This window comes from Mesoplodon bidens (assembly GCF_964165515.1).
Source record: "Mesoplodon bidens genome assembly, contig: HAP1_SCAFFOLD_574, whole genome shotgun sequence".
Lineage (NCBI taxonomy): Eukaryota > Metazoa > Chordata > Mammalia > Artiodactyla > Ziphiidae > Mesoplodon > Mesoplodon bidens.
Window position 1 is genome coordinate 6,355 of NW_027672205.1, and position 25,664 is coordinate 32,018.

A 25,664-nucleotide genomic window follows, 5' to 3' on the forward strand; every position below is an offset into this window, starting at 1 on the left:
GGGCAGCAGTTCATACACACATGTGCAAATTCATGTGTATATATACTTCCAAACCAAGAGAAAATTCTTCTCTATATGAGTTTTTGTTATTGGTATGGACTAATATTTGGGGATTTCTAAGGTTTCCAGGGATTTCGGGAGCAGGGCCTCAGGGAATGTGAAAGGTTTCCTGAGCTTTTCACTTGACTCCAGTACATGATTAGAACACTCCAAAATCTGTACTTTGAAAACATTGATAATTCTATGTCTCTGTATATAATTTCCCATCAGTACTGTATAGTTTTGAGCCGGCTTTATAACACAGCTGTATGTTGCCTTATGATGTTTATTACTAACTGCTTTCATTTCATTATTTTTCATGTGTCACAGGTAAAGTTTTTACGAGTAAGCTCAGATTGAGTTTAGCCAGTGATTGATAAGCTGGCCAGCAGAATGTTCTGGATGTGGTCGAGGCACATTGTAAGTTGAAGACATGATCATTAGTAGGAAATGTACCCATTCTCCACCAGAATAGGCCTGAAGTGTTGTGTGTTTTTTTTTTTTTTCTTTAGTCTTTCCATGTCTTCTTTTCTGGATACAGGTACAGAATGAGCACATGTTGTTGGTGTACACCAGGTGGTATTTCCACCATTGACTTCCTGCAACGCTATGCATCCAAGACCCACTCCAGTGAATTTCAAACAGCTGATGAAGACCTCTGCTACTGCTTAGAATGTGTGGCGGAATACCACAAAGCAAGGGATGAATTGCCATTCTTACATAAGGTACTTTACATTAATTGGGCAGTATTTTTCAGAGCTTGATAACTAGGAAGAGAATAAATTTAAACTCTGTTGGAAGCATTCAGGGAACTGAAAACGTGATTTAAACTGTGAATGCTAATATACGTGTAGTATGTAACTCATAGCCTGGTAGATAGTAGGTGCTGAATAAATGCTTATTGATTGATGGAATTGAATTGAAATCTAAAGCAGAATTTTATAATCCTCCACTTTTAGACATTTTGATGTGAAACAGTTTCATGAAATGAAGTGACGTATGGGGTATTTTTGGGTTCATGTTTTAATGTCGTTGTGTTTGACTTTCTTAACAACCAGGTATCTGAATGGCTTGGGTTATTCTTTTATTGGCTAATAGTTCTCTTTTTCCCCTCTCTTCATTTTTTAATGTTAAGTGCTATAAATCAATAAAGACAAACATTTTTTTCATTCACAGGAACCAAAGTGAAACATATAATTTTAAATATGTGGCTTTGAATATTGGTTTATTATATTTATCTGGTGAGAAATGGAATACAGACCATAGAGTTACGTATAATAATATAGAAGAGAGGAGGGGATGATAAGTTATGAACATTTTGAGGAAAACTTTACGTTTACAAAGTTGCCTAGCGATGAAGCTAACCAATGCCTTTATGCTAAAGCTGATGTTTCAAGGTAATTACCTATGGCTGGAACATAGGAGGGAAGTCAGAGAAGGCCCAGCTTGTGTAAAGAAGCTCCAACTTCTCATTTCCTTTTCAATAGAGTATAGTTGACAGTGCTGTTGATAACAAAACTCTGCAAGAGCAATGTTGTAAACATCTCATGCTCTATGTACTCATGTTCATGTATCATAAAAGCCACTTTTATGTTCAGTGACTGTTTTCTTTAAATCTAATATAATTTTTTTTTTTTTTTTTTTGGTACGCAGGCCTCTCACTGTTGTGGCCTCTCCCGTTGCTGAGCACAGGCTCCGGACGCGCAGGCTCAGCAGCCACGTCTCACGGGCCCAGCAGCTTTGCGGCATGTGGCATCTTCCCGGACCGGGGCACGAACCCGTGTCCCCTGCATCGGCAAGCGGACTCTCAACCGCTGTGCCACCAGGGAAGCCCTGGTACTTCTTTAAACTTCTGAATTTTTATGCTTAGGAAAAGGCTTTCTAGAAGGATCGTCACATCCAGTATATTTTGTTGCTAATAAGATATAAAGCACACTGCCCGTTTTTCTTTTCCTGTAGGTTTTATGGGAATTAGAAACCTCACGTCTCATAAATCACTTTGAAAAGGCCATGAAGGGAGAAATTGGAGACGATGACGAGTTACATATAGTAGACAACAATGGAGAGGCACAGCTGTTTGACCTTACTGGCCAAGACTTTAAAAATAAGCTTCGAGTTGCTCTTCTTGAAATACTGAAATATCCTTATTTGCTTTTACATGAGCGTGTTAGTGAGTATCTTGGGTGTTTCACAGTTGTATCATTTTTATATTTTAAGAATTGTAAGAATTTGGGTTTATCTATATTGAAAATCTGTTTCTTAAACATATACTTAGGATACTTTTTTTTCCAAACGTTTTATTTTGAGCATTTCCAAACCTAGAAAAGTGAATTACACAGTGAATACCATATACACACCACATAGATTGTACAGCTGCTGATATCTTGCTGTATTTGCTTCATCACATATTTATTCTTCTATCCATTCAATTAATTTTCATTCTTGGAATTTGTCTGTAGCAGGGTTTTTCATACTTGGAACTGTTGACATTTTGGACTGGATAAATCTTGGTGTGTGAGGGACATGCTGTTTATTGTAGGATGTTTAGCAGCATCCCTGCCCTCTCTCCACTAGATGCTGGTAGTGACTTGCTCTCCCCATTACCCTAGTTGTGACAAGCAAAATTGTCTCCAGATATTGCCAAACGTCCCTTGGGAGTTGGGGGTCAGGGCCAGTGGGGGACAAAATCGCCAGGTTGAGAACCACTGGTCTGTAGTAGTTTTCAGTAATCACAATGGCATAGCATATTATGTCTGCCTAGATTTTGGCCATTTATATTTGCATTTCTTAATATGAATCTCTTGAAGACATTTTCCTGATCTGTCAAATCTAACGAAATAACAGTACCTTTAAGGCACCCACTACTGTATCTAGTCCACATTCAGATTTTCCCAGTAGTTGCAAAATGTGTTTTTTGGATGATTTATTTAAATTAGAGTCCAATCAGGGACTGTGCATTTGGTTCCATTTGGTTCCATATTTCTTACATCTCTTTTAATCCAGAATAGTTTACTTTTACGTATGTGTGCACAGGTATAGATATAGTTAGATAAATAGATAGATGGATAGATAGATAGATAGATATTTTTTTTGTCATAACTTTGACTTGCTGAGACCAGATGGTTGCCCTAAAGAATAATGTGCTTCCTGGACTTTTCTGATTTCTTCCTTGTCATGTTATTTGACTTGTTTCTCTATCCTCTGTATTTTCAGTAAATTGAAAAGTATATCTAAAGATTTATTAGATAAATCAGTTCTTTCTAAATAAATTCAAAATAACTAGATTTTTAAATTCGAACAAGTCATTTTTCAAACATTTATTAAAGAGTACCATATCCAGAAAACTATATAAGCTTGATTTTTCATAAACTAAGCATACTTGTGTAGCTGGCACCCAGGTCAGAAACAAATCATCATCAACACACCAGAAGCTCTCCTCTTACTTTTCCAGTCATTGTCCCTCCTTCCCAAAGCTAACCACTGTCACTACAATATTCTTTGAAGCTTGACAAAATAAAGTTGATTCATCTGATATGGTAAACGTATGAGTCTATTCAGTATACTTTTGAAAGAGTGATGAAGAAATTTCCATGAAGCAACAGGGATTAAGATAGTGCTGGTACAGATAGACTCATGGAGCAGTGTAGAGACTCCAGAAGTAAACCGAATATATTTGGGGAATTTACTCTTTGCTGATGATAGCATTTCAAACCACTGGAGAAAATGGATTACTCAGTAACTGAGAGTAGGACAAAATAGCCATTTGTGGGGCAAAGCTGATTTTATCCCTGGGGTACAAGATAAAGTCCTCATGGATCAAAATGTAAAATGCTAATGGAATTGGACCTATAGCCATACTTCTAAGAAGGTGCTCTCTGGAGATAATTATGCCCAGTGTGAAAAAAGATGTTTGTACTAGGAAAGTCAGAGCAATTCATAGGCACACACTATGATCAACCTACCGGTCTTTCAGCAGCTAAATATCATTCCTACATTTACAGCAATTTTATGCCTCAGTTTAAAAAAAAAAGGAGCAACTTTTCATTTACTTACAGAGCAACTGAAGGAGCCAAATTTAGGGAATCTTGATACGTTGATAAGATTTATGTCTTATGTTTACTGCCTTATTTTTTCTATTTAGATGAATTATGCGTTGAAGCACTTTGCCGGATGGAACAAGCTAACTGCTCCTTTCAGGTTTTTGACAAACATCCAGGGATCTATTTGTTTTTGGTCCATCCCAATGAAATGGTGAGTGTGAGTGTTAGGCAGTGGAAGAGGGGATATTTTATTTTTGCACCTATATTACAGATAACTATAATAGAGGTTTTTGATGTGTACTTTGTTTAAAATATTTGCCAAAGTTATTCTCTTGTTGTTGTAACATTACTGTAGTTCAGGAGGGGGTGCTGGGGGGCTCAAAGAAGAGGGTTAAAAGAGTAGGGAAACAGTTCTGACAGGTGATGCTTCAGTTTAAAAGACAAATGAGGGAATAATCTGAACTTTCAGTGTGTTGACCTGAACTAACGAAGAAGGAGAGTTCTCTCTTGCTTTTCTTGCTTGCCTGCCCCGCTCCAAGCACATGGAAATACCAGTTAAAACACTTGAAATAATTATTTTGCTAATAGATGAGATTTTTAACAGGTGATGGGGTAGAGGGGAGAACAAGGAGATTCAGTTCTTAGGTGCCAAACAGGAAGAGGAACATGAGAATCAGAACAGTAGGTAGACAGAAGCAGAGAGCAACACCAGAGGCTTGGAACCTGACTTTGAGCTGATTGCTCGAGTTTGAGGACTTAACATCATGTGGCGAGGCAGCGTGTGCAGTAGGACCTGTGCACATTGGCCTCTAGAACTGAGTTACAACGTTAAGACAATAGCCACGAAGGGTTGCTCTGCCAATAGAAGGATAGTAAAGAGGCTTTTTTTTTTAAGTGGCGAAGAAAGAACACGGTAATGGGGTTTCCAGTCAGAATGGTGGTGAATTTCTGTCTCCTTTGTGCCAAACCCAAACAATGATAGAAAAGAATTCAAAAAGTGGAATTCTAAAAGGTATAGTCCCACTTTTTAAAGGGTAAATGTTTCTTTGGACCAGTAATGGAACAGAAATACAAAGTGATACATGGTGGAAACCTGTATGTCGGCCTGGGTGGCTGTAGGTAGCAGGGGACTGAGTTTGTGCATGATAATAAGAATTACAAGTCTACTCCAGGCAAGGGTAGAACCAGAGTCGAGGCCTGTGCTTAAAATAAGGGTGGGGCTTTCCTGCCTGTGAAAGAAGACTGACAGAAAGTACAGCCAGCTGCTCTCCGGGACTGGCTTTCTTAAAGCTGCAAAGCAGTAGAGGAAGCAGGTCCAGCTGAGCAACCAGGACCTGGGCCAAGAACTTGCAGACTGGGTGACTGGGTCTGCAGGGCCAGGAATGACTGTATTCTTCATTATATATGTGTTTTTGTAGGTGAGGAAACTGAGTCAGGAGACTTAACCACAGTTACACAGGCTAGTATGGTGACTGGGATTTGTATATAGGCAGCCTGATCCAGAGCCCTAATGCTTTTTTTAAAGTTTTTATTTGAAAATACTTTAAAATTTTCAGAAAATTCTCAAAAATAAAAAAAGTAGAAAACACCTGTATATTCTTTAGCTGTATTCACCAATTACTAATGTTTCACTCCATTTGTTCTATCATTTGCTTTCAGTTAACTACAAAGCTGTTTGTTTTCTGACCATTTGAGAGTAGGTTGCATGTATCATAGCCTTTTGCCCCTAAATACTTCAGTGTATATTTCCTAAGAATAAGTATATTCTCACAATATTATAAACTTCAGTGACTTTAACATTGACACAGTAAGGTCTGTTTTCCAGTTGTGTCGTGTGATCCAGTGTACTTTGTAGCATTTTCCCCCTGTACTCCAGTATCCAGACCAGGATCAGGATTTACATGTAGTTGTGTTACATTAGTCTCCCTTAATCTGTAACATTTCCGCAGCCTATCTTTGTCTTTTATGACAATTACATTTCTGAAGAATAGTCATTTCTGCCTCCCTCCCATTTACAAAAAATAGAATGCTTTTCATTTTGGGTTTGTCTGATGCTTGCGCATGGTTAGGCTTCGGTTATATGTTCCAACTGGAAAACTACATAAGTGAAGGATGTTATGTCCTTCTCAGGCTGTCAGATATACGGCATGCCATATCATCCGGCCTCTCATGGTGATGTTAATTTTGATCATCTAGTTGAGGTGTTGTCCAGTTTCTTCACTGTACAATGTCTATTTCTTAAGTACTCTAAGATCACATAAATACCTTACTCCTCACCAAAATGTTCTCCTAAATTTAGCATTACCTGATGGTTCTTCCCTGAGCCAGTTTTTCTAAGATTGCAAAATAGTTTCAACCCCAGCACTTTACACGTTTACCAGTCAGCACTTGACATTGATTATACTATAATCAAGAGCCATTTTCCCTGCTCTTCATTTATTCATCTGTTTATCATAAGTTATAGACTCATTGATTCCTTTGTATTTTTTTTCGATAGCTTAAAATCCATTACTTAATTATGTTGGCATAGAGCCCATTCTTTTGTCCACTAGTTCTATGTTTTGCAAACTTTTCTGCCCATAACCTAAGTAAAAATATTCTTCATCGAGTTCACACACATATAGACATACGTGACCTAAACATTTCACAAAACAGTACTTACTGTTACTATGAAGGAAGCCCACTGATTTTTTTAAAAAAAATTTATTTAGTTTTTAAGGTTGGTTGTGATCACTAAATTCAGTTTGTAGTGCAGAATAAATTTAAAATCACTTCCCTATGCTATATCGCCATGTAGAGGTGACCTTTGATTTCTTCTGAGGTTTCTCTTTTCATTTTTCCTTTTTTAACTTTCTATTATGGAACATTACAAACATACAAAAATAGATTGGTGTAGTGAACCCCCATATATCCATCACTGTGCTTCATCTGTTATCAATATGTGGTCAATATTCTACTCCTGTTTAGTTACCGCAAATCTTAGACATCAGAGCATTTCATCCATAAAATACTTTAGTTCGTGTATCAAAAAGGTAAGTGCTCTTTAAAAAGAACAATTACATCGACACACTTATAATAATAATAATAATATATTTCTAGTCAGTATTTGAGTGGAAGTTACTCTCTCAAAAATGCTTTATCAGGGTTAGATCAAATCAGGATCAAGTAAGGTTCACATGTCGCATTCCAGTTGACCCTTGAGCAACAGGGGTTTGAACTGCATGGGTCCTCTTATACACAGATCCTTTTTAATAGCATGTAGTATAGTACTACACAGTTCGAGGTTAGTTGAATCCATGATGCAGAACCAGGATATGGAGGGCTGCCACCTATGTTATATTCGAATTATATTAGTGTATTCAACTACGCAGAGGGTAGGTGCCCCTAACCCTTGTGTGTTGTTCAAAGTTCAATTGTAATTAGTATCTTCCGTCTTTTTTTTTTTCTGTCATCATGGACCTTTTGGTTTATTTCCTTTAAATGTCTGAAAATCATGTATTTTTCCTAAAGTACTTTATTCTATATGATAGTTTTTTTCTTCCAGTTTTATTGAGGTATAATTGACATACAGCACTGTATAAGTTTAAGATATACGGTGCAATGATTTTTTTAAAGTATTTGATGTATCTTGTGTCCTCTGTAATCTGTAGAGAATCTTATTTTAACTGTATTCTTTCTGTAGACAATTGTGTGTTAAATGAAGTAATGAATGTGCTAAACTTTTAGGTTTCACGTTGGGCTATCCTGACAGCAAGAAACTTGGGGAAAGTGAACAGAGATGATTATTATGACTTACAGGAGGTTTTGACTTGCCTTTTTAAAGTTATTGAGTTGGGGCTTTTCGAAAGTCCAGACATTGATACTTCTTCTGTCCTTGAGAAGGGTAAACTGATTCTTCTGCCTTCACACATGTATGATACTGCCAACTACAAAAACTATTGGTTAGGTGAGTATTGTTCCTACACACATATAATTAGTATTTTCCAATATTTCTTACGATTATCCTGCAAGGGAAGGGATCTCTTCTGGTAATCTGATCAAAATTGCTAAATAAAGGATTTCATAGTTCACAATTCTTGTTCTGTCATTAAATTGACTATTACAACATCTTGTCTTTAAACATTTCTTATCCTAGAAATCATCTGTGTAAGAGGTACATTTTCAAGTATGGCAAATAGATCTTTTATTTAAGGCAGTATTAGATGTTACCGTATTAGCACAGCAGCTGAACTTAATAGGGTTTTGATCTCTTGAAACAGAGGTTTAATACCTCTTTTCCCATCTGTAAAATATTTCCTGGGAGAAAGCGATACTAACTTTGGTTTTCATCAAGTTGTATATTGACTTAAAGTAGTTCTGTCCTACTTCATTGATTCAGAGTCTTACAGTCATGTGTATATTTGGCAGTGACTGGTACTTGAAATATAGTGATCTTAAAATTTAAGGGGTCTTTGATATTATGAGATGCAAATTGTGTGGTAGTCATTTTGGAAATGGTTTTCTAACCAGGTTCGTGCCATTTTCCCTTTTTATTCAGTCTAAAGTTCTGTTCTTAGGAGGAGGAGTTGTATATGAATATCTCAGACTTCAATGTCTGAGGCACTGGATACTGTTTGGTTTCATCTTACTGTCTTGTTATTCTTTTTGCCAACTAAACTGGAGAAGACATTAGAACAGTTTTATTTAATCAATTCAAGAAAACTATACGTGATCTTACAGGTATCTGCATGTTGCTGACCATTCTTGAGGAGCAAACCATGGATTCACTGTTGTTGGGCTCAAACAAACAGAATGATTTTATGCAATCAATACTTCACGCCATGGAGAGGCAATCAGATGGTAATAAACTTTATTTGCTGACTATTGTGATGATGGTGCACTTTGAAAATACTAGTGTCACTGTAAGAACTTGGGTGTATGATGTGGAGGAAAGAAAGAATGACCGTTTTATGGTTTTGGTCACAGAGTCAGAATTTTTAATTGGAAAGGACCTTTAGAGTTTAACTCAGCACGTTACTTTCATAAAAGAAGAAACTGAAGCCCAAGGAAGTTAACTTACTTTTGAAAAAAATAATTAATTAATTTTTGGCTGTGTTGTGTCTTTGTTGCTGTGCATGGGCTTTCTCTAGTTGCAGCGAGTGGAGTCTACAGATTCCTTCTTTAACATCTTTATTGGAGTATAATTTCTTTACAATGGTTTGCTAGTTTCTGCTGTATAACAAAGTGAATCAGCTACACATATACATATATCCCCATGTCCCCTCCCTCTTGCGTCTCCCTTCCACACCCCCATCCCACCCATCTAGGTGGTCACAGAGCACCAAGCGGATCTCCCTGTGCTCTGTGGCTTCTTCCCACTAGCTATTTTACATGTGGTAGTCCATGCCACTCTCTCACTTCGTCCCAGCTTACCCTTCCCTCTCCCCGTGTCCTCACGTCCATTCTCTATGTCTGCATCTTTATTCCTGTCCTACCCCTGGGTTCTTCAGAACTTTTTTTTTAAATTCCATATGTAAGTGTTAGCGTACAGTATTTGTTTTTCTCTTTCTGACTTACTTCACTCTGTACCACAGACTCTAGGTCCACCTACCTCACTACAAATAACTCGATTTCGTTTCTTTTTTATGGCTGAGTAATATTCCATTGTATGTATAGCCACATCTTTATCTATTCATCTGTCGATGGACACTTGGGTTGCTTCCATGTCCTGGCTCTTGTAAATAAAGCTGCAGTGAACATTGTGGTACATGACTGTTTTTGGATTATGGTTTTCTCAGGGTATATGCCCAGGAGTGGAATTTCTGGGTCGTATGGTAGTTCTATTTTTCGTTTCTTAAGGAACCTCCATACTGCTCTCCATAGTGGCTGTATCAATTTACATTCCTACCAATAGTGCAAGAGGGCTCCCTTTTCTCCACACCATCGCCAGCATTTGTTGTTTGTAGATTTTTTGGTGATGGCCATTCTGACTGGTGTGAGGTGACACCTCATTGTAGTTTTGATTTGCACTGCTCTAATGATTAGTGGTGTTGAGCATCCTTTCATGTGTTTGTTGGCAAACTGTATATCTTCTTTGGAGAAATGTCTGTTTAGGGCTTCTGCCCATTTTTGGATGGGGTTGTTTATTTTTTTGATATTGAGGTGCATGAGCTGCTTGTAAATTTTGGAGATTAATCATTTGTCTGTTGCTTCATTTGCAAATATTTTCTCCCATTCTGAGGGTTGTCTTTTCATCTTGTTTATATTTTCCATTGCTGTGCAAAAGCTTTGAAGTTTCATTAGGTCTCATTTGTTTGTTTTTATTTCCATGTCTCTAGGCGGTGGGTCAAAAAGGGTCTTTTATGTCATAGAGTGTTCTGCCTATGTTGTGGCAGGCGGATTCTTTACCACTTCACCACCAGGGAAGTCCCCTCTTTAAGAAACATTCCATAATTGTCTTCACCTAACTAATGACTTTCTTCCTTATTTGAGAGCTTCCTAGACATAAGACAGCTTCAGTAGAGGATAAAAAAGTATATGAGCAGTTCTACACGAACGACTATGATAAAAAAAAAAAAGTAGACTCTAAGAGCCCTGAGGGAAATAAAGCAGAAAGTTCTAAGGTTGACAGTAATTGGGTGAGTTAGAGCACTTGCCTCCTAAGAATACTGCGGAAGATGACAGGTGGTGCTAACAGTGAAGCCATTCTGGTTCTCACTTGGAAAAAGCCAGCTATCTGTTTTTTTCTGTAGGTGGTGTATCTTTATGTGAGTGTCAAAAATAAATCTGGAAAGAAAGAGTAAGATCTTACAGATGCTTGACTGAGGGCTTCTAATTTCCTTAGAAGACATTAAGGAGCAAGTGAAGGTCTTTGAGCAGGGCAGTGTTTTGCCCCTGCATGTAGAGAAGAGGGGAAGGACCGGGCATAAGAGTGTGTGAGTAATGGGAATTCCTGCCAGTTGGATGGAATGGAGATAACAACAAAGCCTTGTTGAGAATGGATGGATAAAGAGTATGTATCTCTGCTTATCCAGTGGATGAGGGGTTCAGTCCTTTATTCCAACTGAATGACACACACAATTCAGGATTTCTCATATCATGGACTTTGTTTAGATCTGAAAATACCAAGTTTTTCTTTCTCTCCCTTTTTTTTTTCTACTTTACCTCTGTTATTTATTGAAGGATGGGAGTATAAAGGTCTGGAAGAAGCAGAGGAGGAACGATTCTTTCAGGTTGGCAAATAGGGTGAGAAAGTTGAGTTTATCTGGACTATCTCAGTTTGTTCCACACAACAAGATTTCTTAACAGAGGTGTATTGCTTTAAAAAAAAAAATGCAGACATTATTTAAAAGTTTGCCAGGTTTCTAAAACCTGTAGTTGACAAGACTTTACTTTAAATTACTTCCTGCTTTGCTTTCAGTTTTGTTGCTACCCAGGTAAAGAATGCTTAATTCTCAATATATTTTAGTCCCTTTCTCTAATTGTGTTGTAATTTGGCAAATTACTCCATTGTGTTTCAGATGATAGTGTGGATCCTTTCTGGCCAGCGTTACACTGTTTCATGGTGATTCTGGATCGTCTTGGATCTAAGGTCTGGGGTCAACTGATTGATCCTATTGAGGCATTTCAAACCATTATCAACAATGTGAGCTACAGGAAAGAGATCCAGAACATACGGAACAGCTCTGTGAGGTTCGTTCAGTTCCTGTGTCAGGATTTCCAACAATCTGTATGAGGAAGTCTACTATAATTGACTTTAACAGTAGGATTTTTCTCTTCTTTTTACCCTTCATTTCAGTAATTTCTATTTGTTCTTAATATTTAAGGACCAAGTCAGAACCGGAGTCATATTTAGATGATATGGTGACTTGCAGCCAGATGGTATACAATTATAACCCTGAAAAGACCAAAAAGGTATAAAACATTTTGAGAATTCAGATGATATTGTATTGCCTTTATATTGTATAGTCAGTGTTTTACGTGGTTAGTTGCATTGCTGATTTTATGATATGTAGCTATTCTGAATCAACTGTTGCATAAAACAGTTTCTGATTGAACAGTAGCTCATGAGGAAAAATGGTCTGTAATGAGAGCATGCACAGTTTGAGAGATTAATTTTTAAGTACATTTTGGAAGGGTAGAACATTTATGGCATGAGGGAGATAAATCACATGACTAGAAATCGAAACCAACTGAAGGAAAGAGGTCCAGAGTACATGGAGGTTTTGTAAATTTAACCTTTTCATGAAAGCTTCACCTCAAAATTGGACTGTTTTCAATTTCTTGGGGGTCCATATATGTACATCAACACAGGAAAGTTGAGCAGTGTATTTTCTTGTTGGCAACTTTTGTGTTAAACCTGTCATGAATGGTGCTTGTTTATCTGAATGTCAGTATCTCTTTCATTTTAGGATTCAGGGTGGAGATCAGCCATTTGCCCAGATTATTGTCCTAACATGTATGAAGAAATGGAAACATTAGCTAATGTGCTTCAGTCAGATATCGGTCAAGACATGCGTGTTCATAACAGCACGTTTCTGTGGTTCATCCCCTTTGTGCAGTCCCTCATGGATCTTAAGGATCTGGGTGTGGCTTATATAGTGGAGGTTATTCATCATCTGCATTCTGAAGTCAAAGACGTCCTCAACCAGACGGACGCCGTGTGTGACACAGTCACTGAGTTTTTCCTTCTGATTTTGGTGTCAGTGATTGAACTGCATAGAAATAAAAAGTGTTTGCATTTGCTGTGGGTTAGTTCCCAGCAGTGGGTGGAAGCCATCGTAAAATGTGCCAAGCTTCCCACCACCGCGTTTGCTCGGAGTTCTGAGAAGTCATCTGGAAACTGCTCCAAAGGCACAACAATGATATCTCTGTCACTGCATTCAGTGCCATCTAACTCTGTACAACTTGCTTGTGTGCAGCTGATCAGAAGTCTCCTTAAAGAAGGCTATCAGCTTGGGCAGCAGACTCTTTGTAAGCGATTCTGGGATAAGCTCAACTTACACCTACGAGGAAATATATCTTTAGGTTGGCAGTTGACTAGTCAGGAAACCCATGAGTTACAAACTTGTTTAAAGCAAATTATTAGAAACATAAAATTCAAAGTGCCTCAGTGTAGCACTTCTGTGGATCTGACTCCTCCATGTAAAACACCTCCTGCATCTTACAATAAAGAAGAAAGTGAACAAACAGGGAAGAAGTCTAAAAAACAAAGGCACTGTCTGGAAAACTCCAGCCCAACATTCTCTAAAGAACCGATGAAAGCTGATGCATGTGAAGTGAAAGAGAGTATTTTCAGCAAGGCACATAATGCCATAGAAGAGGATAATGAGCAAACTTATCTAAAAGATTTGAAACTCAAAGACCATCTCTCAGCTGAGTTGTGCTTGAAGCCGAGTAGTAAAAGGCTTGTGAATGAAAGAGCTCGAGGCCAAGTTAAAATAAGTACAGGGAAGCATATGTCTGTAAAAGAGAATTCCTCATATACCCCACAGAATTGTACTTCAAGAAATGGTCCAGAAAAGGTATTTGACAGAGGAATAATCACATCAACAGGTTTGTTGACTGATTCTAGCAATGACTCTCTGGAAAAAGTGTCCACATCAGATGAGGATTTATCTTTAAAGGATGATGCTCTTGGCAAAACCTCAAAAGCAAAAACTAAGGCACATAAAGATGAAATCTGTGCTAAGTTATTGCATGTAATGAAAAAGCAAGACAGGAAAAGTACCACTTTAGAGGAAAACCTGACTGTATCTAGCATTGAAAGTTTCTGTTCAAAGAAAGATACAGGAGCTCAGAAAGGAGATGGCTTCATACACAATCTCTCTTTAGGCCCTAATGGTGTTCTGGATGATAAAAATGGACAACAAAAACCTGAAAACAGTTTACTGCTGAAAAAGAAACAAGTACAGGAAGAAGAGTTGGGCATTTTCTCCACCCCTGATATCAGTTGTCAAATACTAGAATGTCATGTTGGTAATAAAGATTTGGTCTCATTCACAGAAATGACCAATATTTTTGTGGAGAAAACACCTCCCTTTAAAGATCCTGTGACTGGACTTGAATCAAGAGATATGGGAATTAGCAAGAGTACTGTTGAGTTTTCTTCTGATTTAAGAGAACAGGTCCTTAGCATCAGTCCTAAGTCTGACCCTTTAACAGATTCTCAGATAGACAGAGACCTCCACATATTATCTTTAATAGTTCAAGCCAGTGTTATTAAGTTCCCATCAGGTTCAACCCAAAGAAGTTTATCCCAGCTACAAAGAAAAGTTAAAGATGATAGAAGATGTTTGACAGCCAACCAAAATAGTGTCAGGGAAACCTGCTCTGGACACGTCATTATTATTTCAGAATCTGATGAAGATGATGATGATGATGAAAGAATTGTGGGTTTTAAGAAACACATTAAACAGGGTAAGACATGCATTGAGAAAGGATGTCCAGAGCATCATACTTCAATAGCTAACACAAATGTGGAACAGAATGTAATAAAGGAAGAAAATACAAGGTCCCTTTTGCGGTTTGAGGAATCGGATTCTCATTTTTTTGAGTTTGAAAGTCCATGTGAAGTGTTTTCAGTTCGGCAAGATCAGAGACCAGACAACAAGAATTCAGTTCAAGAGAATGAAGAGAATTCGTGCTTGACTCATGTAGAGGATATCACAGATGATTGGGGTTATGGTCCAGCTTATGTACCTGAAGAGGTCATTAAAAAAGCAGCAGAGGCAGCTTTGAAGGAGGGAGAACCTGAATCCAACAGTGACATAGAGGAGGATAATATATTTTTAACACAATGTGATCCAGAAGATATGGATTTATGTTCACAAATGGAGAAAGAGAATGATGAACTCATTGAAGTAGTTCATGGAAAAGATACAGTCCAGGTAGAAGAAGATTCTGTGAGTCGGCCTCAGTTGGAATCTTGGAGTAGCACAAAATGTAAATACAAAGATTGTGTGGAAACACTGGAAAACCAGGGTGAATACTGTTCCAAACACTCTGAAGCTAAAGCAGCAGATGAAGATACATTTCGTAGACCTGGCTTGCCTCTCTCTTCATCTAAACCTTCGAGACCTCCCACTGCTAAGATATTTACCTCCAGTAGTACTTCACGAATTGCTGGTCTTTACAAGTCTTTGGTAAATACGTCAGCGCTCTTACCAACTCTGCAAAATAAGTCAAGTGGGGTACAATCTGCTTTGAAAGTACCACAGCCAGTCTCTGTGGTGTCTCAGAAGCCAGTGGCTGAAATGAAGGGTTTGTGCAACGTTCTCCAGTCTCATACTCCAAATAATTCCAACAGGCAAGGCTACAAAGTTCCATTTTGTGAAAACAGATCTTTTTCACCTTCCTCTCCGGTAAACGTTTTCTTGTCAGCACAGTCCATCTCTGACACCTTCGTTAAAGAGGTCTTAAAATGGAAATACGCAATGTTTGTGGACTTTGATCAGTGCGGACCCCCTTCAACTCTTTGTCAGTCCATCACAAGACCTGTGCCTGTGAGATTTCAAGATGGTAGAGATTATTTTAATGTGTTTTTCCCTTTGATGATCCTGAATACTTTTGAAACTGTAAGTATATGTTCTAATCGTATACCTTCAGACTTTGAAATTACGTTTCTTTACCATGCTGAGTACGGCTAAAATAACTGATCGCATTTTGATTTAGATGTAGCTTGTAGATTTCATGTTGAACAGACATTGTGCCCCACACTGTTCTAGATGCCGGTGATACAGAGGAAACCCTTAAACTCTGCCCTTCTGGAGCTTACAGACACAATTCAGAGTGCTAGTTTACCAAGTCCAGAGGTGGCACAGGAGGAGGAAACGTTTTTCGGTGTAAAATAAGGGAAGACTTCTCAGAGGACATAGTCTCTCATCTGCGTTTATTTTTTTGAAAAGTAGTGTAAACCTTTACTGAAGTTTTCTTGAGGAGGTAGCAAAGGGCAAGTTACACTGGTCAGCACAAAGCAGTAAATCCCAAATTTCTCATCTGTCTTCCCAACTTCTTAGGCCTCATAGCAGCCTTTAGCTGCCCCCCTACCCCAACACATCCCATTCTGGTTCTTCTCTCTTTCTTACTGCCTGACTGGGATTGCCAAGAAAAATATAGGATTCCCAGTTAAATTTGAACCTCAGAAAAACAGTAATTCTTTAGTGTAAACATCCACCTGCACTTTGAAGGATGTTTTTGGTGTTCTCACAGCAGGTCGATTTTTCCTTTTTTTCAAATTGGTTAAAAAACAAAAACCCAAAAGGTGAGTGTGCAACAAGACTCTTCAAAACCAAGAGCACTGAGGTAAATACCCACGTATTCAGTCAGCAGATCCTCGGGTGCCTGATACTTGCCCAGTATTATCACAGACCTGGCGGGGGTAAAGTGGTGAACACGACAGACAAGGCCTCTGCCTTCTGGGAATGATCATTTCAGATCGGGACAAAAGGCTCTAGAGTGCTCTAGAATGATCTAGAACAAAAGGGAGCAGGCACTTGAGACTGAAAGGTGAGACGGCCTCTGTGAGCGATGGTATTCACACCGAGACCAGAGTGAGCAGAAGGAGTTGGCCATAGGAAGTATATCGCAGGCAGAGAGACTGCAAAGATCCAGCTTAGAATTGTTAAAGGCAAAGGAGATGTACTGCACAAAGAGGCAAGTTGGTGTCAATTTATGCCCTAAATTTCAGCCATTGTCGTAAGAATTATTTTACTGGTGTTTCAGAACCATTAGAAACAACTAACTGATAAAGGCTCTTCAGTCTCTCTCCTTAAGAACAATGTGAAATAGTATTACAAGAATGATTTTCTTACCTTACAAAATCGTTAGTTCAGTGAACAGTGTATACAGTTAAATAAGCTGGGGAATATACAGAGATTTTCTTCATCTTGGAGCTTATTTTTTTCTTGAACGTTTATCCTTTCCAGAAAACACTAAATTGCTTAGAGGCCATTCATAGCCCTTAAATTTAGGACACATTTGTGATTTTATTTTTCCCTTAGTTCAGAAGTATTTATATGTTTATCTTTAAGATTTCTTCCTTCAGGACATTTCTGTAGCCAGAACCTTTTCAAAACAGAATGAGCACAAGTTCCGTTTGTATATACACAAAGTTTAAGATAGTCAAATACTTGTGGAAGGCCCATTATTAAAAAAAAAAAAAATCAGCCACTCTCACCTCCCCAAGTAATTATTTTTGATCCTTGAGGGATCCTTTTGTTATTTACTTCCATATTTCTAAATAACATGCCACTATTTTGACTTGTTAATTTTTCAGTACTAGACATTTTCTGTAATTACCCACTACAGGAAGTACCCTCTCTTCCCAGCCCTGTGTTCACACACACCTCTCCTGTTTTCCCATCCTCACTATGGAGTAGTCTTGTAATTTTTAGGTCAGTATTTGTTATTATTTTGACGATATAAAAGGTGTCCACTGGGCTTCCCTGGTGGCGCAGTGGTTGAGAATCTGCCTGCTAATGCAGGGGTCACAGGTTCGAGCCCTGGTCTGGGAGGATCCCATGTGCCGTGGAGCAGCTATGCCCGTGAGCCACAAGTACTGAGCCTGCGTGTCTGGAGCCTGTGCTCCCCAACTAGAGAGGCTGCGATAGTGAGAGGCCCACGCACTGCGATGAAGAGTAGCCCCCGCTTGCCGCAACTAGAGAAAGCCCTCGCACAGAAACGAAGACCCAACACAGCAAAAATAAATTAATTTAAACAAAAGAGAATAAGGTCTTTGAATTAAAAACAAAAGTGTCCGCGACTAAGTCATGTGGTAGTTGTAACTACTTTTCGTTTCCGACTCTTTGCTTTCTCTGGATTTATTGTTTACTTAATTTTCTATGTACTTATTACTAATTTAGCTTCAGGCTGTCTCTTGGATGTTTAGGTCTCTCAGTATGATCAGGCACATCAGATAGTTGATAAATTTCATCTTCTTGGTTTAGGATGGTTAACCTGAAATGCTCACCATCCTCATCCTAGGGCTTGCATTTCCTTCTTTCCTGTGTTGGATCTTTGTCTCCTGTACCCAGGGTTGTCTGTTTTTGTCACCCTCTCATTTTAGTAAGGCACATCCTTCAAGCTTCCTGAGAAAAGAATGTGTAGGAGATAAATTTTGAAACTTTGCATGTCTTAAAATTTCTTTCTATTTTGCCATCTCTGTCTTTGTTGTTGTCATCGTCATTCTCCTTCCTTGGAGACTTTCTCAGCGTCCAAGTCTATTGAAAAAAATTTTGAGCATATTTTTAGTTTCACAGTACTCTTGTCCTCTCATTATTCCTTTTTATAGGATTGTGTGCTTTCTTCATGTGCACAGTATTTTTTACTACCTGAAGTTAATTAATGATAAGTTTAAAGTTAGTTGAAAGTTTTCTTCTCTTTTCATTGTCCCTGTTTTCCCAGTTGCTTTTTTCCTATTCATTTTAGTGTCTACAGACCTTTCATGTTAACTCCTTTCTTCACATGTCTAATGATTTTTGTTGGTTTACTCACATTTAAGAACAGGATACTAACAAGCAGATGGGAGCATTGTTCATAATAGCCAAAAGTTGTAAACAGCCGAGATGTCCATCAGGAGATGAATGGGTAAACAAAACATGGTATATGCCTACAATGGAATATTAGTCTACTATTAAAAGGAATGACCCGTTCTATGTACTTTTACCTGTTCTTTGATGAGCCTGGAAAATATTATGCTAAGTGAAAGAAGCCAGGTACAGAAGGCCACACATTGTGTAATTCCATTTATATGAATTTTCCAGAATAGGCACATCCGTAGAGACAGAAAGTGGATTAGTAGTCGCCAGGGGATGGGTGAGGGAGGGGTGTGGGAATTAGGACTGACTGCTAATAGGTATAAGGCTTGTTTGGGGATGGTGGGAATGTTCTGGAATTAGATAATGGTGATGGTTACACAAAATAGTGAATGTACTAAAAACACACTGTAGTGTGCACACTTTAAAGTGGTGAATTTTATATTGTGAACTATATCTCAACTTTTTAATGCTATAAGAAAAGAGGATGCATTTAAATAATGACAGGTCAAAAGAGATGCTTAGGAAAAGAGATACTTTTACTAAAATGGTCCTTTATTATTTGCACTGTGGAAGTCAAATGTGATCTGAAGGACACCATCACATGGTGAAATCCAAATTAGTTTCATTCTTTATATTAAGATTACATGCTTAGGTATAGTTATAATATATATTTTGTTACATGTAATATTTTAAAACCGATTAGAAGCTCTGAGTGAAAGGGATAGGCTTGTTGACCATTTGGCATTTTATTGGGAAGCCTCATCCCCACCCTCATGTCACTGTTTTTAGTCTTTTCTTTTCCCCTCTTAGTGAGGTCAGATTTCCCCAAGAAGAATCTTCAGATCGACTGCCTGGAAAGCATAGGCTTGATGGGGAGCTGACTGTGGGGTGAGGGTGGGGGCAGAGGGAAAGGTCCAGGCATTCAGTATCTAAATATTTGCTTAATTCCCTGTTTAAAAATTATTTTATTTTATTTTTAAAATTATTTTATTTATTTTTGGCTGTGTTGGGTCTTCGTTGCTGCACGTGGGCTTTTCCCTAGTTGTGGCGAGGGCTTCAGTAGTTGTGGCTCAAAGACTCCAGAGCGCAGGCTCAGTAGTTGTAGTGCATGGGCTTAGTTGCTCCACGGCACGTGGGATCTTCCCAGACCAGGGATAGAACCCGTGGACCCTGCATTGGCAGGCAGATGCCTAACCACTGTACCACCAGGGACGCCCCCCCCCACCTTTTTTTTTTTTTTTTAAGTACAGTATCCCCTCTCTATCTGCTGCCCCACAGGCAGAGACGGTCACACTTTATAGAAGTGAAACCACTCTAGCTTTTTGCTAGGAACAGGGATGGGCAGTCTCCCTTCAGCCCTCCTCCTCCTAGAGGTGTATGTCAGACACTTCCTTCTTAGAGTTCAGCTTCTTGGACTTGCTGAGTTAGTTAACCATTCATCCATCTGCTTACCAGCTTCCCAGATTTTGATACTCTTGCCTCGTCTTCTGTTCTCTTCATCCTAATGAATTAATCCTGTTGTGAAAAATCCCTTGGGTGTTTTAGTGGGGTTTCAGGGGAATGAAAGGAAATGCCTGTGTTCAATCTGTCATCTTTACCATGAAGTTTTATCTTGTTCTTTTTTTCTTATTTTTGCAATCTTGTTCTTTTTCTTTAACCATGTAGTGAAACAGCATTGTTTTAGCATTTCTAGTTTATATAGGCCAACATTTATTAATGGTATTATTAATATACCTTGATTCCTTTTTTTTTTTCCCACTGTAACGTGTGGCTTGTGGGATCTTAGTTGCCTGACCAGGGATTGAACCTGGGCCCTCAGCAGTGAAAGCACTAACAACTGAACTGCCAGAGAATTCTCAGATACCTTGATTACTTTTAATGTTTATTCTTTCTTATAAGCCAGAGACTGTGGCATCAACCACAGTCTTGGGCCAAGGCTTCTTATCCTCATTTGGATGTAATTTGACTTCATAATATTGTTTGTTAATGGAATGCTGAAGTGTGTTTAGAGTCCTTTGACAGAAATGTGGTTGGTATCCTATTTAGGACATGAAACGCAGTGTTTGGTTATCCAGTTCTTATGTCTTATTGCAGGTGGAATGCAATGACATTGCGTAGAATTATCCCTTGCCCCAAAGGGCAAACGAGCAAATTCAACTTGTAGAAATATGAGTCTCTTGAATAAAAAAAAATTCCCACAGGACTCAGAGGCAAAAAGTATACAAGTCAATTTTCACAGCAAAGTAAAGGAGCTGTTACAGTGGAGGATTCCTGGACTGAATGTCAATATTATGACATAGTATGAGTCTGTTTCGTGTTTGGTAATTGCAATCATTGTTGCTTTTGTTGTGGTCATCCATTTGCAATGCTTGGTGTCAGTTTATTTATCTCTTGTAAAAATAAAATACAGTGTGTGGGGGGAAAAAAGAAATATGAGTCTTTTGTGCACTGATGTGACTGATAGAGGATATATTAGTTTTTAATCCTTACGTTTAACACACAAAAATATTAGATAAATGTGCACTATTTTGACAGGGACCAATTGTTTTGGTCAGTTTTGGCAAATACTCTATTTTCTTAAAGTTTTGGTTTGCTGGCTCTGTCTGCAGTCCCCTTCGGTTACCTGTGTGTGCGTGCACGTGTATGCAGAGTGTAATTGGCAGCTGCTTTTTAGGTTGTGTAGACAAGGAGCAGGCAGAAAGGGGGCCCTTCTGGAGTACCAGCTGTGATTCTTAGTGCCCACACCCCTTATAGGGAGAGTGCACCATTTTTAGCTAATTTCCTGTTATAATTTGTTCTGTGAAGGAAACAAAACAGGTTGATATGATGAGCGACATTGGGAGGCTGCTTTTGAGATCGGGCTGAGAGCCAGGAGAGGAGGGTTTTGTGCAGAGGAGGGGGGAGGGTCAAGACTATAATGCTTTGAAGTAGGCCTAACTGAGCATATGTGAGCAAAGAGATTAGGCTGATGTGACTGGAGTGAGGTAACTTAGAGGTAAAGGGAAATGAAGTAAGATTGCAGAAATCAGTCAAGAGCTGGATGGTATACAACCCTGTAAGTGCAGGTTGGGGTTTCATTCTCAGTACAGTGAGAAGATGTTGGAGGATTTTTAGTTGGTTGGTGTTTAGGCTGGGGGAGTAGCAATATGTAATAGTTTACTTTTTTGTTTTAAAGAAAACATTCTTAGTTGCTCATTAGAGAATAACTGTAGAAAGGTAAGCATAGATGCAGTAGACCTGTCGGGGGCTATTATAATAGCCCAGGAGAAAGATGATGGTAGCTTGATCTAGGTGGTAGCTATGGAAATAAAGAGAAGTGAATTCATTGGGCGTAAATTTTGGAGATAGTACTCAGTACTTATCTTTTTTAAATATATATAGAAATTTATGTGATTCATTTTTGGCTGGGTTGGGTCTTGGTTGATGCACACAGGCTTTCTCTAGTTGCAGCGAGCTAGAGAACCTCTGCATAGCATCCCCCATTATCAACATCCCCTACCAATGTAGTACATTTGTACAACTGATGAACCTACATTGACACGTCATTACCACCCAGAGTCCATAGTTTTCATTAGGGTTCACGCTTGATTTGTATATTCTAAGGGTTTGGACAAACGTATAATGACATGTATCAGTCCTTTAATATCAGCGTACTTTCACTGCCCTAAAAATCCTCTCTGCTCTGCCTGTTCACCCCTCCACAGTCTCAACCCTGGCAATCACTCATCCTTTTACTGTCTCCATAGTTTGCTTTCTCCAGCATGTCAAATAGTTGGAATCACACAGTATGTAGCCTTTCCAGATTGTCTTCTTTCACTTAGTAATGTGCATTTCAGGTCCTTCTGTGTCTTTTCATGGCTTCATAGCTCATTTCTTTTTAGCACTAAATAATATTCCATTGTCTGGTTGTACCATAGTTGGTTTATCCGTTCACCCACTGAAGGGCATCTTGGTTGCTTCCAAGTTTAGGCAGTTATGAATAAAGCTGCTATAAATATCCATGTGCAGGTTTTTAACGTAAATATAAGTTTTCAGTTCATTTGGATAAATAGTGAGGGCACTATTGCTGGATCCTACAGTAAGAATATGTTTAGTTTCATAGGAAACCACCGAACAGTCTTCCAAAGTGGTGGTACCATCTTGGGAATTTCCTGGTGGTCCAGTGGTTAGGACTCTGCACTTCCACTTGCAGGGGGCACAGGTTCGATCCCCGGTCAGGGAACTAAATCCCACAAGCCACGTGGCTCAGCAAAAAAAAAGAAAAAAAAAAAAAAGGTGATGGTGCCATTACATTCCCACGAGCAATAAATGAGAGTTCCTACTGTTCCACATCCCCGTCAGCATTTGGTCCTGTCAGTGCTCCAGATTTTGGCCATTCTAATACGTGTGTAATAGTATCTTGTTGTTTTAATTTGCATTCCTTTGATGACATAAGATATGGAGCATTTTTTCATATACTAATTTACGGTCTGTATATCTACTTTTGTGAGGTGTCTGTCCAGGCCTTTTGCACATCTTTTTCATCAGGTTGTCTGTTTTCTTACTGTTGAGTTATTTTTTTCTTTTTTAAATAAATTTAGTTTATTTATTTTTGGCTGCATTGGGTCTTCATTGCTGTGCACAGGCTTCCTCTAGTTGCAGCGAGCAGGGGCTACTCTTTGCGGTGTGCGGGCTTCTCATTGCAGTGGCTTCTCTTGTTATGGAGCACGGGCTCTAGGCATGTGGGCTTCAGTGGTTGTGGCATGCGGGCTCAGTAGTTGTGGCTCACGGGCTTAGTTGCTCTGTGGCATGTGAGATCTTCCTGGACCAGGGATCGAACCTGTGTCCCCTGTGTTGGCAGGCAGATTCTTAACCACTGTGCCACCAGAGAAGCCCTTCTCCTTCACTTTTAAAGGATAATTTTTCAGCATTCCGAATTCTAGATTGGTAGGATTTTTTCTTTCAACAGTCTAAATATTTCACTACTCTCTCCTTGCTTGCATGGTTTCTGAGGAGAAGTTAGATGTAATTCTTATCCTTCCTCCTCTATAAATAAGGTGTTTATTCCCACAGGCTTCTTTCATGATTTTTTTTTCCTTTATCTTTGATATTTCATATTCCTGAAGGTTGAATATGATATGCCTAGGTGTAGTTTCTGGCATTTATTCTGCTTGGTCTTGGAGCTTCCTGGATCTGTGGTTTGGTGTCTGATGTTAATTTTGGAAAACTCTGGGTCATTATACCTCAAATACTGCTTCTTTTTCGCTCTCTCTTCTTCTCGTATCTCCATTATGTGTATGCTGCATCTTTTGTCATTATCTCACAGTCTTGGATATTCTGGGGTGTGTTTTTTTTTACCCATTTTTTTCTCCTTGCTTTTCAGCTTTGGTAGCTTCTATTGCTGTAGCCTCAAGCTCAGAGATTGTTTCCTCAGCAATGTCCAGTGTAGTAATGAGGCCATCAGAGGCATCCTTCATTTCTGTTACAGTGTTTTTGATCTCTGGCATTACCTTTTGATTCTTTCTACTTTACATCTCATTCATTACATTACCCATCTATTATTTCATGGCCTCCTTTTTTCATTAAACTCTTAGTATATTAACTATAGTTTAAAAAAAAAAATCCTGGTCTGATAATTCCAGTATTCCTGCCATATCTGACAGGTTTTAGTGCTTCTTTATTCTGTGCAAACTGTGTTTTTTGCCTTTGAGTATGCCTTGTAATTTTTTGTTGCAAGGCAGACGTAATCTACTAAATAAAAGGAACAGCAGTAAATAGGCCTTTAGTGATATAGAAATGAGGTATGGGGGAAGGAAGACCATTCCATAGTCCTATGATAAGGTGTCACTCTTTTAGTGAGCCTTTGCCTCTGGACTAAGAACTTTACACCACATGCTTCTTAGTTTCCCCCCACCTCCTTGGGTGAGACAGGATGGTTAGAATGGGCTGGAGCTGGTTTTCTTCCCTCAAGTAGTTTAAGCTCTGATAAAATCCCAGCAACTTTGACTCCGGTAAAATAGCATCTCATAGATCAGGCCTTGTTAAGAAGGTCAGGAATGCTCTGGTGTATTACACAATGGTTCCTTTACCCCAGTCCCCACCAACCCCCCACCCCCGCTGGAAGCACACAGGGAATTTTCTCCAGTGTTCACTGTGAGGGCCTGTTCGAGCTCCTAGAGGTAAGACTCACCAAAGTGTGGAGTCCCTTTTATGACTGGGTCCCCCTAGAGTTTTTAAGAGAGGTCATGCTGAGCCTCCAACAGTTTGTCGCATCCAGTTCAGGATTTCCTCCTGGCATGGAGGTTTCTACTTAAGAGTTTTCTGCGCTGGCAAGTTGTGATTTTCTGTATCCACCTTTTTGTCTCTTTTTACTTGTTAGGATGGAGTGGCGACTTCTAAGTTCCTTACATGCCAAGCTGGAAACCAGAAGTCCCAAATTAATTTTTAATGTTTGTGTCACACAGGAGTTCTAGGTTCTGGATTTTATGGTTGCTTACTTTGGAAAATTTTGCCGTTTAACATTGGCTTTTCAGATGTTTTTGCTTTCTTAAGTTGCTTTTTTTGCTTTGCGTAGGTGGCACAGGAATGGAACAGCTCTCCAAACAAAGAGAAATTCCATCAGTTGCATTTACGAAAATTTCCTGCTGATTATAAAAAATACTGGGAGTTTGTGGGTGAGTTCTTTCTTATGTAACTTGGGCTCTATCATATAATAATTGGAGATTGCTATTTGAGGGAACATAATAAGTGCTTGCATTTTCTGGGATATAGGTTTCCTGAGGTGAATTTGTAAGCTCTTACAAAGAGTATGTTTAAAGTCTTTACTTAATGAGGATAATTACTGGGACAGTTATAAAATTCATGGTTTTAACCATTGTGCTAGCAGAATACCACAGGCCAAAGTGTCCCTAGATGCTGGGCAAGGGAGAGAGAAGGTGAGTGAGGGAGTTTGATTGGCGGGGGCGGAGGGGGTGTTGACATGATCGTGCGTACAGATTCTGAGTAAATCTCTCTGCCGTCTCTGCTCTCACTTCATGAGTTGTCTGGAGCAGGTGTCACAGTTATGTCTTAGTTATAAAGAAACCAAGCA

The 25,664-nt window shown here is 38.9% G+C and overlaps 1 protein-coding gene across 1 annotated transcript in view; it reads left to right on the forward strand.

The window, feature by feature from the left end:
* Positions 1-273: 273 nt before the first annotated feature.
* The window catches only part of LOC308610478 (putative helicase senataxin), a 61,535-nt gene continuing 36,144 nt past the window's right edge, over positions 274-25,664 (forward strand). Inside the window, exons 1-9 of the mRNA XM_081259602.1 lie at positions 274-764; positions 1,999-2,209; positions 4,181-4,290; positions 7,806-8,025; positions 8,799-8,918; positions 11,579-11,750; positions 11,885-11,972; positions 12,470-15,634; positions 25,149-25,248. Coding sequence (XP_081115728.1) covers positions 588-764; positions 1,999-2,209; positions 4,181-4,290; positions 7,806-8,025; positions 8,799-8,918; positions 11,579-11,750; positions 11,885-11,972; positions 12,470-15,634; positions 25,149-25,248 — 4,363 coding nt within the window. The 5' untranslated portion in view covers positions 274-587. The remainder of the gene's footprint in view (positions 765-1,998; positions 2,210-4,180; positions 4,291-7,805; positions 8,026-8,798; positions 8,919-11,578; positions 11,751-11,884; positions 11,973-12,469; positions 15,635-25,148; positions 25,249-25,664) is intronic.